General features: G+C 45.3%; 1 protein-coding gene across 1 annotated transcript in view; it reads left to right on the top strand.

Moving 5' to 3' along the window:
- The first annotated feature begins 3,011 nt into the window (after positions 1-3,011).
- RAPGEF1 (Rap guanine nucleotide exchange factor 1) overlaps positions 3,012-14,356 on the top strand; it is a 56,323-nt gene continuing 44,978 nt past the window's right edge. The window contains exons 1-2 of the mRNA XM_055089390.1: positions 3,012-3,250; positions 7,400-7,556. Coding sequence (XP_054945365.1) covers positions 3,051-3,250; positions 7,400-7,556 — 357 coding nt within the window. The 5' untranslated portion in view covers positions 3,012-3,050. The remainder of the gene's footprint in view (positions 3,251-7,399; positions 7,557-14,356) is intronic.

Below are 14,356 nucleotides of genomic sequence, written 5' to 3' on the forward strand. Positions count from 1 at the left end.
GTCTGGAATCATTTTTGGTTGTCACAACTAGGAGATTGAAGCAGGTGCTACTGGCATCTGTTGGCTGGAGGCCAGGGATGCTGGTAAACATCGTGCAATACATAGGACAGCAACCCCGCCTCCCCCCCACCCCAACAAAGGATTTTCTGTCCTAAAATGTCAGTGCCATGGCTGAGAAACTCTGTTCTCTGGGAAGGAGCTATAGATGTGATCTTCACCCAAGGAAGAGTGTCACCCTGGTTTCTGGTCATTGCCCTTTAAGAAGGGTTGAATTACTGTGCTCTGTCCCAGGTCACCTGCATGAGCAAAGTGAGTATAAACCCATGGTGGAGGCCCACAGTCAGAACAGGAGGTGCTGGGGAATCTGCCAGGGTGTGTGAGCTTAGCCGACTCTGTCATTTGCCATCATCCTTAATTATTACTTACTAGCTGTCTTACGACTTAGTATTTCCATATATATTCTCATTTTCCCCAGGTTATTACATGGGAAATTGCAACTCAGGTAGACAGAAATAGATTTGGATCCATCTACAACTTACTGCAGGTCTCTCTTTGCCTGGGCCCTATCCTGGGTGATTTCACGCGCCATCTTACTTACTCCTCACCTTGACCATGTGCACAGGCTTTCACTCTTCCCAGTATACAGAGAGTGTGGGCTCTGGCCCAGGTTTTCTTAATCAAAATCTCTTTCTCCCTTAATTTTATGAAGTGCTTCCATATGCATTCTCACCCAGCCCCCCACACGAACCTCTTTAGATCACCCAGGGCAGGCATTATTCTCCCCATTTTGCAGATGAGGAGCCTGAAGCCCAGCAGTGCCTTTGGATCGAGGCCCTTCCCCAGCACCGCTGGCCTCATGTAGTTTCCAGGTTTGTTTGCACAAGTGGTGGCATCTAACCCCTGACGCAGGAGCCGGTGTGTGCAGGTGGATGCAACTGCCTCTCTGAGGCCTCGGCCTCAGGTTCCCTGTTCCTGGGGGTATTCTGTCTGTGTGTCTCATTGTAAACTCTTCCGACTGCTGGCTGTGTTTTGCGAGAAGCCATAGTTTAACAGCTGATGGGCTAGGGGAATGCACAGCGTTCAGAGGCCATTAATTCTGGGAGTGGAATTCGCTGGAGAGTTAATGGATGAAACCTGACTCTGCTAGGTTGTCGGCTCCTTTATTAGGAGCCCAGGGCAGCCCGGCTCTTCAGTGGCTCATTTGATCTCTCTGCAAATGACAGGAGAGTTCTCTTTTTTTCTGTGAAGTGCCTTGCCACTTTTGGACGGCTCCCATCTCCAGATTAGCCCCTTTCTCCCTAGCAAACATCGTGTTTCTCCCTAGCAAACATCGTGACACATTTTCTTAAAATGTTTCCTGCTTCCTCCCCACGTTTTGTCACTGCTGGCTCCTTGCACGTCCTGATGTGCTGAGATGGCAGTGTTGTAGCCAGGGTCCTCTTGCTCAGCTGGCCCAAGTGGTTTTAGTCACATGTGATGTCTGCAGGGCACCATGCGTTCCTTCATACTGAAGTTCCTCTCAGCCCCGTGTAGGCCATGGAGAAGCAGAGCGCTCTGGGCCACGAGGTGGAGAAGCAAGTGCCTGGCTCTTGGAAACAGACAGAAAATAAACAAACGTGTCAGGTAGTGAGAAGAGAAAAATAAGTGATGGCAAAGAGGCCACAGTGATGGGGATGGGGAAGGGGTGTTTTTTTCCTCCCTTGGAGAAATGTATCATGGTGGTCTACAGAATACCTTTTGGGAAGTACCTGCATTGAGAGAAATGAAATCGGGTTTTTGAAAGTTATCTGATGAAAGGAGCTAATTACTTCTTGATTCCATTTGTATGTTTTTCCTTTGATATTCCCATGAAATCCACTATTGAAATTTTTTATTTAAAATGACATTCCTCATTATTTTAAAAGAGCTGGTGTTCAGAATCATAATCACTTTTTATTGTGTATCACTTTTTAATGTATTTATACAGTTTTAAATCTACTTTTTCTAGAAATTATCTTCTTGTTCTCGGTGGTTTTTATTTGAATATTCTCTGGACCTCAAAGAGCCCACAGGTGGCAGTTTCCCTCATACGTACCACTCTTAATTTGCCCTGGACATGTAATCGATGCTACTTGAGTAGATTATCCATTTTTGGATTTATCCATTTTATAGATTATTCTTGATATCCCTTTCCCTGCCAGCCAGCTGGGACCTGGGTTGTTGACATTAGGGTCAGTATAAGGAGAGGTTGGAGAAAGAAACCAAAGGGGTGTGTTTACCCACTGTCTGTGCATTCAAGGTATCCCACAGTCAAGGAGAAAAGATTTGGGTGTGGGAATGTGAGTGCTGGGAAGTAGAGGGCTCTGTGTTTTCTTTTCCTCCGAGGCGGGCTTTCCTCAGGGGCAGAGGGGCCCTGCGTGCTGTTAGTGCACGCTGCAGGAGTAGTGATTGAATCGTTGCCGTCTGTGCAGCGTCCTCACCTTTTCACCCCAGCGCATCCCGCCCCTTCTAACCCTGGGGTTTCCAGGTCCTTTGGGAGAGCCATATCATTTCATTGAGAGGGGCTGCGTCTTTGGTCAAATGTGGGAATCTAGTGAGGAGTCCTGGGAGAGTGGGTTTTGAGCACTAATGCCTCTGACCAGTCTTACACAGCCCCCAGGACCTTGAAAGGCCTGGGGTTTCTTGATTTGATTTACTGGATAGATACACACGTTGGGATTTAACTGTTGGTTCTGTAAGCATCCTGCAGCCATCAGCAAATTAGTCCTCACTACACTTACTGAGATTAGTGGTGATATCTCACTGTGGTTGAGGCGGAGACCCCAGGGCAAATCTGTCTCTGTCCGGGAAGGGAATTAGGAATATCTAAACAACCTTTCTCCGTCAGCCCCTTCTTCTTCCTTCAAGTCTAGCCTCTGTATCCTGATTGCAATCCTTAGAAAAACAATTTGGCTTGCTTTCTGCAGCAAGAAGCCTTTTCCATTGGTGTCAGTCTCAAACGAGTTTGCAGGAAATTTTATTTTATTAATTTATTTTAAAATTGCTCCCTTTAATCTCTCTCCTCCCTCCTTATGCTTAACATTTCCTTTCAGAACCTGAGCTGGCTGGAAGAGAAAGAGAAGGAAGTTGTCAGTGCCTTGCGCTACTTTAAGACCATTGTGGACAAAATGGCTATTGATAAGAAGGTACTGGAGATGCTTCCAGGGTCTGCCAGCAAGGTGCTGGAGGCCATCTTACCCCTGGTGCAGAGCGACCCTCGAATTCAACACAGGTGAGTTGCTCTGGGCTGTGTCAGAGCAGTGCGGGCCTAGTGGCGCCTTGGTTCGGGGGCATTTCACACTCAGTGTTTCTAGGACCAGTGAGGAGTGCCAGGAGGAAAAGGAGCCCTGCCCCCACCCCTACCCCATGGCTATCACTTGGTATTCTTCCAAGGTTGAGGTCATTGTTACTCATGAGGCCTCAACACTGAGGAAGATCGCCACCTTTGCTAGGGATGTAGCCACAGTGTAAGTCTGTGGTTATTTTTTTGTACTAGCTAGCTCATTGGCAATAATTGCATTGATTTGGACACATTTTTCCCAGTACCCTGTGTTAACCATAGTTTATTATGACATTAAATCCTGCCACTATCTAACCTATTGGAGACCTTGGCTGCTTAGATTATTAGGCCAAAAGAGGTAGAGAAGAAGCCCATTAGAGCATGGATTAGTGAAACATTTAATTGTATCAAGCCAGGTCCTCCCAAACAGCACCTGGATTCATTGGAAGCCAGGTATGGAAGTGTAGTCAGCTTTTGTGGGGTAATGCTTTTATTGCTAGAGTTCGTTTTCCTCTGAAAGGTTAGTGAGCGGCTTGCCCCTCTGTTTGTTGTTAAATACAGAAAGGAAAGCAGTATTAAATGTAATCTTCAGTGAGAGCCTATCACGAGCTTCTTCTTGAGAGGCTGTCAGATGCCTGCTGGCTTTGTTTTTTTCCCTGATACCTGTTCGGGATAAACATCTCTCTGTTGCAGTTCCTCAAGATGGTTTAGTGTCCTTGTAGCCCCATGAGGGTCAGCTTTTGTGAACTGCTTTCAGAACTTGACAGTGAAGTGCATCGTTTTCTTCTTCTGGGAGATAAAACAGTATCTTTATTTCCAAGAAGCTCTCTGCCCCGGAGCTTCTGCTGACCCCTGTAGATGGTGGTCTTTTGGCTGGAAGCTCACTGAAGCCACTTGGCGGGGAAGGATAAGGTGTTGGTAGGGCTTTGCTCTGCTGTCTTCACTTTCCAGGCCAGGCTGCTGTCATGTACAAGAAGCCTCTGAGGAAGCGAGTCCCTTTGGTGCCTTGTTCAGTCGCTCCATATGGAGGACTCTGTGAGACCAAGCACCATGCTTTTCCAGTAGGTAGCCCAGTGCCCAGCTCGTAGACAGGCCCAGCACTGTTCTCCTTTGAGGGAACGTGCTTAACAGTATGCTGGGTTTCAGACGCACAGGTAGCTTTTATGAAAGGCTCTCATACACTTCTTCTCATGGGATGGGCCTACTGTGGGAGAGTTAAGATCTGAAAAAATCAACTCCCCCACTGTATGACAGTGCTGATTTGATGGTACCGAGTGGAAGCTCTGTTGGACTTTGAAGGAGGGAGAGTTACAAGAGAGTTGCACTTCCTGGGGGAGGATTTGCTGCAGCTGGACTTAAAGGAAGGGTAGGATCTGGATGGGCGGTGGGGGCAGGAGAAGGAGAAGAGCAGAGGAGCTGAGGCCAGCCGGCACAGTGTGCCCGGCAGGGACGAGAGCAGCAGTCCTGCGAGCAGAGTGTGATCACACCAGGGCGCCGGCGGGCGGCACTGTGGGAAATGAGGGCGGATTCCCTCACGTGCCAGGCCTCTTTGGGAGAGTCCAGGACAGTCACCTTCACCGAGCCCTGTAACAGCGTTGGCAGGGTGCTGCTGCTAGGACTGTCGCTTCCTGCAGTGTCAGCCAGCAACTCTGCTTGGGAAGTTACTTTCTAGACATGCAGGCTCTGGAAGAATTGACCAAGTTATAGGACAGTGGTCTGGGGCATTTTTTGTCCATGGGGAGGTTTTGTAATTATTTTATAGTTGACAAAAATTACTTACTGTCTATAACAGTTTCCTAGAGGGGAAAAGAGAAATGCCTGGGTGTGGCCATAAGGAATAATGATTTCTTTTTTTTTCTTTGTAGTCCTTTGGCTAGTAACATTTAAGAGATTTTTTCCTCCTGAAATTCTTCCAAAGCCCGTTGATGATACTTTTATTGATCTCCCTGAGATGATCTAAAATGCTCCTCAAATGTTTCTTTTAGCTTCCTTCCATCATCTCATCCTCCTGTGCATTTGTTAGCTGGGAGGGTGTTTTCCTGCCTCTTCTCTGTGGGTTGGGCCCTAGCAGGTAGGCTTTTCGCCACGCTCCCCTAGTTTCCGAGGGCAGTGGTGCCGGGCCTGTGAACAAGCGGCTGGCTGTTCAGTGTGGGCAATGAATGGAGGCTTTTCCTGACGGTGGAACATTCAGAGATGTTTGAGAGCAGGATCCCTGCTTGCCCTCAGTGCAGACAGCTTTGCTCCATTTCAGAAACAGACCAAAGACTGGTCCACTGGACATTTTTATGGTACAAGACCCTCCTTCCTTTTTTAATGTCCTTCCCGTGACATTAAGACACAGGAATATTATTCTTGCAAGCTCACAATGTGAAGGGTGGACACAATTACCAACATTTTTAGGTGCTTTCAGGGAAATGTTAACATCCAGTGCAGGTAGGAATTAAGTATCACGTAAAAATGACCCCTCCCACCTCTTTCATTTAATTATCGCGGGTGGGAGGCCACAGTCTTTGTTTCAAGAGGCCTAGCCTGGCCTTGCCAGGGAGGAGGAGCAGAGCTGCTAGAAGCACACCCCCCTTCAGGACGGCGCTATCTATGGTCTGGCCCCACAGCAGGTCTGCAAGTTTTGTTTTACTCTCTCAGTCCCCTTTCGAAGAGAATAGGTCTGACACCAAACACTTTTCATTTGTATCATCCTCTAAAGCAGCCAAACCCTGGCTTTCTTGTGGCTCCTTTTGTAAAGTTTTCTTTGTAATGGGGCTTGAGGAGCTGCTTTCATTCTTTCTGACTCTTCTTTCCTCCCGCCGGAACATGCACGGAGCCGAGTGAATGGCTAAGTGGAGACTTAAGCCCTCCTGGAAATTCTCTTCCTCCTTACCTGATTCTGAAGAGCTTCTCATTAGAGCATTGTTTGGCTCAGGCTTTTTTTTTTTTTTTTTTTTAATGTCGTGGTTTTTAGAACCTGTTTTAATCATATCTTACAATATTATATATTTTTCTCAAAATTATATCTTTGGGGAAAAAGTATATCTTTGGCTCCTAAATGTCTGCCTCATTCTTTTTTTTTTTTTTTTTTTTTTTTAGTGGAGGAGGTAACATCCCACAAATTTTCTACATTTTTGCTCTCTGTTGTAATACATAATGTTTAAAATGGAAAAATAATCCTTTCCATAAATCCTAGGGAAAATGATCTTTAGTTGTTTAAAAATATGTGGAACGTATAAAACGTCTTCACTGTGGCTCCACTCTGCAATCGCTGGGGCTCCGGATGTGCCCGGGCTTCTGTTTTGAGTTGTTGGCGTCACAGTGAAGTTGGTACCTCCTCCCCCACCTACCATCACCACAGGTCACCTCGCCTCTGACTTGTCCTCCTTAAAATACTCCTCATTAGCGCATTCCTCTGACATCTCAGCCGTGGCTTATTGCAGGGGATGGCGAAGCTGAGCCCATGTTAGAAGGAATTCTAGTAAACTTCACATCTCTTTGAGCTCATGTTTAAAGACTGTTCCTTGGGACTTCCCTGGCAGTCCAGTGGTTAAGGCTCCACACTTCCACGGCAGGGGGTGCAGATTCGATCCCTGGTCAGGGAACTAAGATCTAAAAAAAATTTTTTAATAAAAATAAAGGCTGTTCCTTTAAAGGATCCTGCCTGCTAAAATTCCACAAACCTGTTGGCTCCTTGTGACACAATATAACATGAATTTTTATCTAATTCAGAGCAAGAAGTGTACAACAGTCTGAGCTACTAGAAGGAGAGGAAGATGAGGCAGGCACTCCTTGAGAGACGTTATCAGAATCTCGTGGAGGATGTGAAGTTTGAAAAAGCATATTAACTCTCATGGTGGAATTTTTATACATTATATATGAGAAATGAAAAAAAATTTATAACAGACTGGAAGATAAAGCTCCACAAAATCTTCATTGGATGTAAGGAAATAGATTCAGGGAGGAAAAGTTTATTTAAAGGAGGTGCAGATCTTATAGAAAGAAGGAGTGAGAAACCCTAGTCACTGAGAAACTAGTTCTCTGCTAAACAGATGACGTAAAGTGATGGTCATGCTTTAGATTTTTAATATTCTTTTAAAAATCTTCTACCTCTAGCTCAGCCCTCTCCTCCTGCTATAGCCGAGTGTACCAAAGTCTCGCCAACCTCATTCGTTGGTCTGACCAAGTGATGCTAGAAGGTGTGAACTCAGAAGATAAAGAGATGGTGACAACTGTCAAGGGGGTCATCAGAGCCGTGCTGGACGGAGTGAAGGTACGAGCAGGCTCCAGACGGTCCTCGTCAGGGGCTTGGAGCACCCTCCCTGCTGGGCGTTTGTCACATGAGAACTTGTTCCTAAACTTTGTACATTAGAGGGCATGTCTTCCAGTGTTTCTGCTGCTGGATGCTGCTCTGTCCCACAGCTGTTTCTCTGTGGTACAAATGACTCTTACAGGACTATAACCTTTGGAGTACTCATCCTGATAGTCAGAAAAGCTGCCAGAAGCAGTCAGCCTTTACAGGGCCTTGTATTAAATCTACAGGCAGTCTTTATACCACAGCTCTGGCTGTGCACGCTTGCCGGCTAGTTGAAGTCCAGTGGAAGTTGTTTCTGCACTGACTCTTAGCAAAACTCCCAGCATGTCAACTGCTACCTTTTCATGTTCTAAGAACTTCTGGGATTCTTAGTAGAAAAGCAGGATTGACGTGAGTAAGAAATGAAACGAACTGTACTTGAAATCCATGATGTGGTCTGTGAATTTACTACCCAGGGAAGTCAGAAATGGCATAATAGGAAATTATGAATCATTGTTACGGTGGGAAGTGAAGTCCTTGGAGGTTCTGGAATTGAGGTCCAAGGGACAAACCCTAATTGAGAAAATAAGTCCCAGTGGATGAGGAGCAAGGCAGAATGTGGGGCGTGAACCAGGTGAGATCCTGTGGGTTGGGAGGAGGGCTGTGCACGGTGGGAATGTGAGGCCGTATAATATAGTGGAGAGAGGGCTGGACTAGAGGAGAGCCCAGCTAGATTTGAATCCCAGTTCACCACTTACTAGTCTGTGAACTTGAGCAGTTTACTAAAGTGCTCTGTACCTTAGTTAACTCATCTACAGAATACATCAGTTGTGGTACCCTGTGTCATGGGCTTGTAGGAAGGATTAAATTAGTTAATACATATAAAGCTTTTAGAACTATGCTGGGCATACTAAACACTCAGATCTTAGCTGCTGTTTATTATTAATTATGTGGTGCTAGATGTATGCTTTGCAGACAGGTCTCTTGGCTTGAAAAACTGTGTTCTCTTCCTTTCTAGACCCTCCAGTACAAAACTGTAGCCAAGGTACTTACCCTAGGTCCAAACAATTCCTTCCCCACTCAACCATGCCATTAGACTCCTGAATGCTGCCTCCTTGGATTGACAATCCCCAGAAGCTCTGGAGAGTAGAATGAGGACCCCCAACGGGTAAAAATTACAGATGGGAGGCTAAGAAAGTGTTGCTGGACATTATACACTGCTCCGGAATGAACCGTGTTGGCTGGTGCGGTCTGGGTGGCTCCCCACCTCCAGCACTGTGTAAGCAGGGCCGCTGTGTCTGCTGGGCTTTACGGAGCTCATTTAGAGGGAGGCGTGACTAGATGGCGTCAGTGCCCTCTGACAGCTCCCAGTTCTCTTCCCTCCCCTCAGTTATTGGGTCCTGCACGATCGGTTTTGGCTGGTGAGACTTCAGGATGTAGCCCAGGGTGGCTGCTGTGTGGGACCTGAGGTTGCTTTCCAGACCTGGCGCCCAGTCAAACATTCTCCCGTTCCAGCCTCCCGGTCGCTCTCTGAGGTCAGCAGGGCAAGTGAGATGTGACCTGGGTCACGCTTCACCATCGGGTTGTGTGTGCTTCGGGCTCGCCTCGCCTTGCTCTTCCTGTCCAGGCTTCTGGAAATGCTGTCATTGACCAGTGTTATTTTTCAGGTGACGTTGTTAAGGTTTCCTTCTACCAAATTGATTATAATTAGATGTTTCGAAACAAGACAGAACGTCCAAAATAGGAGAGAGAGAGTTAAGCGTAAAGCTTTGTAACGTTCCCGAGTGGATTTCCTTTATGGAATCATTAAAGTGCCACTGTATCGGTTGAAAAATTGTCTAAAAGAAAAGTTTCTCAGATTTTTCAAATTGACCAGGATAAGAGAGGGGGAGGGAGAGAGAAAGCGAGAGACACCTATTGATTATGAACCTGTCAGCGTCTGAACTTTTCCATAATTGTTTTTAAAATATTTTAACCAGACCAAAGATTCTCTAGGTGAGGAGCTCTGTACATTAAAATTTGTTTCATTTATTCAAGAAGCGTTTATTGAGAAACTCCTGTGTGCTGGGCAGTGTGATAGAATTGGGAATATAGTGGTAAACAAAACTGGCACCGTCCCCGACCTGATGGAGCTTAGAGTCTAAAGGCGGAAAAGGACAGCACTCAAAAACTTGTAATTGTATAATTATAACCAGGACTGGTGCTATAAAGGAAGAATGGCATGTGGTCTTACTTGGGTGTAGGGGGGACCTTCAATTTTCAGGGTGATCAGAGACACTTCCCCAGGGAGAGACAGGCAGGCTAAAGCCTAAAGGATGAGCAGGAGCTGGCCTGTGTCACTAGAAGTTTTTCGTAGTTGGAGTCAGTCAAGGCCACAGGGACGATTTAGACACTGTAATGCTGGCGTTTGCTGTTAAGGTCTCAACTGTAATCATAGCTAACGCATATTACCCACTTAACGCTTACAACGACCTCCAAGGTGGGTGTGATCCCCTCCTTCACAGGTGTGGAAACAGTCCCAGGCAGACCAGCTGTCAGTGGCAAGGGCACGACTCACGCCCAGGCCTGCTGGACCCCAGACCCTGTGTTCTCAGCGTCACCCTCAGCTGCCTCCCACAAGGAGGAAGATTCGTGGTTCGGCCCAGGGGATTCAGTGTGTCTCCCCTCCAGGCCAGCTGGCCCCCAGCCTCTCTCACTGTCCCTGTCAGGCTTGGGACACCTTATGAGCGCCTGTCCTCATGGTGTGAGGGAGCTTCGGTGGGCTGGGAGGGACAGGACTGTGCAGAGGTGAACTACCCACTTGGAGGGAAAGTGTTGGCTTGTTCCTGTAAACTGACTCAACCGTCTTCCAAGTTACTCATTCACTTGTTAAATGGAATTTTGCTTTTGAGGGTCGAAAAAGTGTTGTAAAGCAGGATTACTTGGTTTTTGTCCCTGAATGTGCAGTACCGTCTATCATTTAAACCCCCATGTAAATGCCACTTGTTTGTGAGCTCTGTAACCTTGGGCAACGTAACTCGGCTCAAAGGACGGACCTCTCATCGTCTAATCTGACCCAGGCCGGTGCTCTACCAATGGGAGCCTGAGACTCCCGACGGTCATGACTCTCTGCAAGGAATTCAAAGGCCCTCACTTTCCCTTTGCTGTAGGAACCACCTCCAGCCTAGGTCTTGGCTGTTGGAGGACTGAGCTTCTCAAGGTCAAACAGATAGATGAGTTTGTCCTTTCAAAACCAAGACCCCAACTCTTCCTAATTTCACCTTTTCAGCTTTTCTTCTTATCTCAGATGTACAGCTTTTTACCCATCTCTCTGGACTCTGCTTCATCTCTGGAAGAAAAAAAAAACACTGACCTGGGGGGAAACTTTGGAATACTTGCAGTTCTGTCATTTAACCATCACCACCCCAAAATTGGGCTTGTATACCAGATTCACCTTGAATAGCAGGAATATTTTGAAAGAAATATTTTCCTGACTGTATCAGTTAGGGTTAGACTTGACTGCAGAAAAATCCAGAATAATACTGGCTTCAAAAGATAGAACTTTATTTCTCCTTCACGTATAAGAAGGCTACAGATAGTCAGGCAGTCCAAGGCTAGCGTGGCATTTTCACAAAATGGCCAGGGATGTGGTCTCCTATCCTGCTTTCCCACCATCTTCACACATGGATTCCATCTCATGGTCCAAAATGGCTGTTACAGTCTCCATGAATTATGACTAGCCGGGAAGAAGAGAGAGTAGGAAGTTGTGGCTTCTCCATTTAGGGGTGCTTCCTCAAAAGCCTCACAGAACTTTCACTTAACATTTTATTGGCCAGAACTTGTTCATATGCCCAAGTAAAATTCTGTTAATAAGGAAGAGCAGATACAGTGGGGCAACTAGCTATCTCTACCACATTGACATTTCAGATGAGCCACCTCTTCTATTCCTTGATCAGCCTATTTTAAAATTTTTATTTATGACGAATTTCAGACATTTGCAAAAAAGAGAACAGTATAATGAAGCCCCATCACAGAACTTCCACAGTTGGCCAGTCTTGTTTCTTCCAGACCTCTTCCTACTCCCCTGGATTATTTGGAAGCGAATTCCAGGCATCATGTCCATTCGCCTATAAATACCTTAGTGCATATCTCTAGAACAAGGCAAACTTTTTCTGTAAAGGGCCAGATAGTAAATATTTTAGGCTTCTGGGGCTACACATAGTCTCTGCTGCATATTGGTCTGTTGCATATTCTTTGTTTGTTTTAATTTAATTTTTTTAAACAAAGCATTCTTACCTTGAGGGCCTTACAGAAGCAAGCCCTGGGCTGGATTTGGCCTGCAGGGTATAGTTTGCTGTTTTCAAACAGTTCGGTTTTCAATTTCAGATCCAGATAAAGTCCAAACACTGTAACTCATTAATATTTGTATAAAGTTCTCCCTTCTCTGTATTTTTCTCCTTGCAACTTATTTGTTTTTTTTTTTTTAAGGAAGGGTTGTTTCTCTGAGAAGTCTCCCACACTCTGGTTTTGCTGATTACATCTATGCAGTGTTATTTAACATGTTCCTCTGTCCCTTGAATTTCCTGCAAAACCAGGCTGAATCAGGTTCATGTTTTTGTATCTAGAAGAATGTTGACTAGGTGCTGCCCTGCACTTCCATCTAGAGGCATCTTTCCTTTTTTGATATTAATAGCCGTTGATGGTTACTGCCTAGATCGGTTAATTCCTTGGAGTTGCAAAATGATGACATTATAATGCTTCCTGCCATCCCTTCCTCATTCCTTAGCCGGAATACACTAAAAGAGACCTCCCCTTGTCAATCAAGCTTATCCTGTGTTATAATTCTCAGGGGAAAGGCACGATCAGTGCTTAATTCCTTCCTTCATTTACCAGTTATCAAAGTGAGTGTTAATTAGCATCATCTAACATGACCATTGGATTGAGGTTTTGGGGTTTTAAAAATGTATTTATTTGTATTTATTTATTTTTGGCTGTGTTGGGTCTTCGTTGCCGCGCACAGGCTTTTTCTAGTTGCGTCGAGCGGGGGCTACTCTTCGTTGGGGTGCGCGGGCTTCTCATTGCGGTGGCTTCTCTTGTTGCAGAGCACGGGCTCTAGGCACGCAGGCTTCAGAAGCTGTGGCACGCGGCTCAGTAGTTGTGGCATGCGGGCTCTAGAGCGCAGGCTCAGTACTTGTGGCGCACGGACTTAGCTGCTCCGCGGCATGTGGGATCTTCCCGGACCAGAGCTCGAACCCGTGTCCCCTGCATTGGCAGGCAGATTCTTAACCACTGAGCCACCGGGGAAGCCCTGGATTGAGTTTTTTAATATAGCATTCTGAACTCAGGGATGTAAATAAACATAGTTTATATGTCCAGTCCATTGCAGTTATTATCCTTAGTGATGCTCAAGTCCCATCTTTGAACAGTGACAGCTGCTTCAGATTGTTTCCTGAGTTCATTTTGATGTGACCCCAGAAGTCTCTGATCGTTTTCTCGCTTTGGGATATGAAAAGGTGTTCCAGGTTCATGTTGTACTTACTTGTATGTGTATGTGGTAATAGCTTTATTGAGGTATAACGCCCATACCATACAGTTCACCCAGTTTAAAACAATTTAGTGATTTTTAGTGTATTCACAGAGTTGTGCAGCCATCACCACAATCAACTTTAGAACATTTTCATTGCCTCAGAAAGTAACCCCATACCCTTTGTACTCTCCCCATACCCTGCCCTCATTTCTCTCCATTCCCCCAGCCTTAGACAGCCACTAATCTAACTTTCTGTCTCTATAAATTTGCCCCTTTCTCTTTTTTTGACCATGTCACGCAACACGCGGGATCTTAGTTCCCTGACCAGGGATCGAACCCGCGTCCCCTGCAGAAGTGCAGAGTCTTAACCACTGGACCACCAGGGAAGTCCCTAAATTTGCCTCTTCTAGACACTTCATATAAATGGAATCGTATACTATGGGCCCTTTTGTGACTGGCTCCTGTCACTTAGCATAATGTGTTCGAAGTTCATCCATGTTTTAGCATGTATCAGTACTTCATTTCTTTTTATTGCCAAATAATATTCCATTACATGGACATACCACATGTTATTTATTCACGGACATTTGGACATCTCAGTTTCCCCATTTTGACAATTTTGAGTAATGCTGCTGCAAACACTCAGGTACAAGTTTTCGTGTGGATGTATGTTTTCATTTCTCTTGGGTATACGCCTAGGATTGCAATTGCTGGGTCATATACTATCTCTGTGTTTGATCTCGTAACAAACTACCAGACTATTTTCTAAAGCAACTGCACCATTTTACATCCCTACCAGCAGTACATGAGGGTTCCAATTTCTCTACATCCTCACCAGCACTTGTTATCACTGGCTTTTTTTGATGTAGCCATCCTAGTGGGTATGAAGTAGTATCTCACTGTGGTTTTTGATTTTCGTTTCCCTGATGGCTAATGATGCTGAACATCTTTTCATGTGCTTATTGGCCATTTGTATATCTTATTTAGAGAAATGTTTATTCAAGTCTTTTGCTTGTTTTTAAATTGTGTTATTTTTTTAAATTATTATTGAGTTATAATTACCTTGTACATTTCTTACCACCGACCTGGAATCAGCCATTCCTTTAAGGAGCTCTGGTTCCCTTTATTGGAGAATGAGGTTTAGAGACCTCACTCCAGGGTTCCTCATTGCTACTCATTGATCACATGTTTAGTTTCCTTAAGAGAAAATACATCTTGAGTTTATACTGTTTTGTTTTTTTGTTTTTTTTTTTTTTTTTTTTTTTTTTTTTTT

The sequence above is a fragment of the Physeter macrocephalus genome, chromosome 13, assembly GCF_002837175.3.
Source record: "Physeter macrocephalus isolate SW-GA chromosome 13, ASM283717v5, whole genome shotgun sequence".
NCBI lineage: Eukaryota > Metazoa > Chordata > Mammalia > Artiodactyla > Physeteridae > Physeter > Physeter macrocephalus.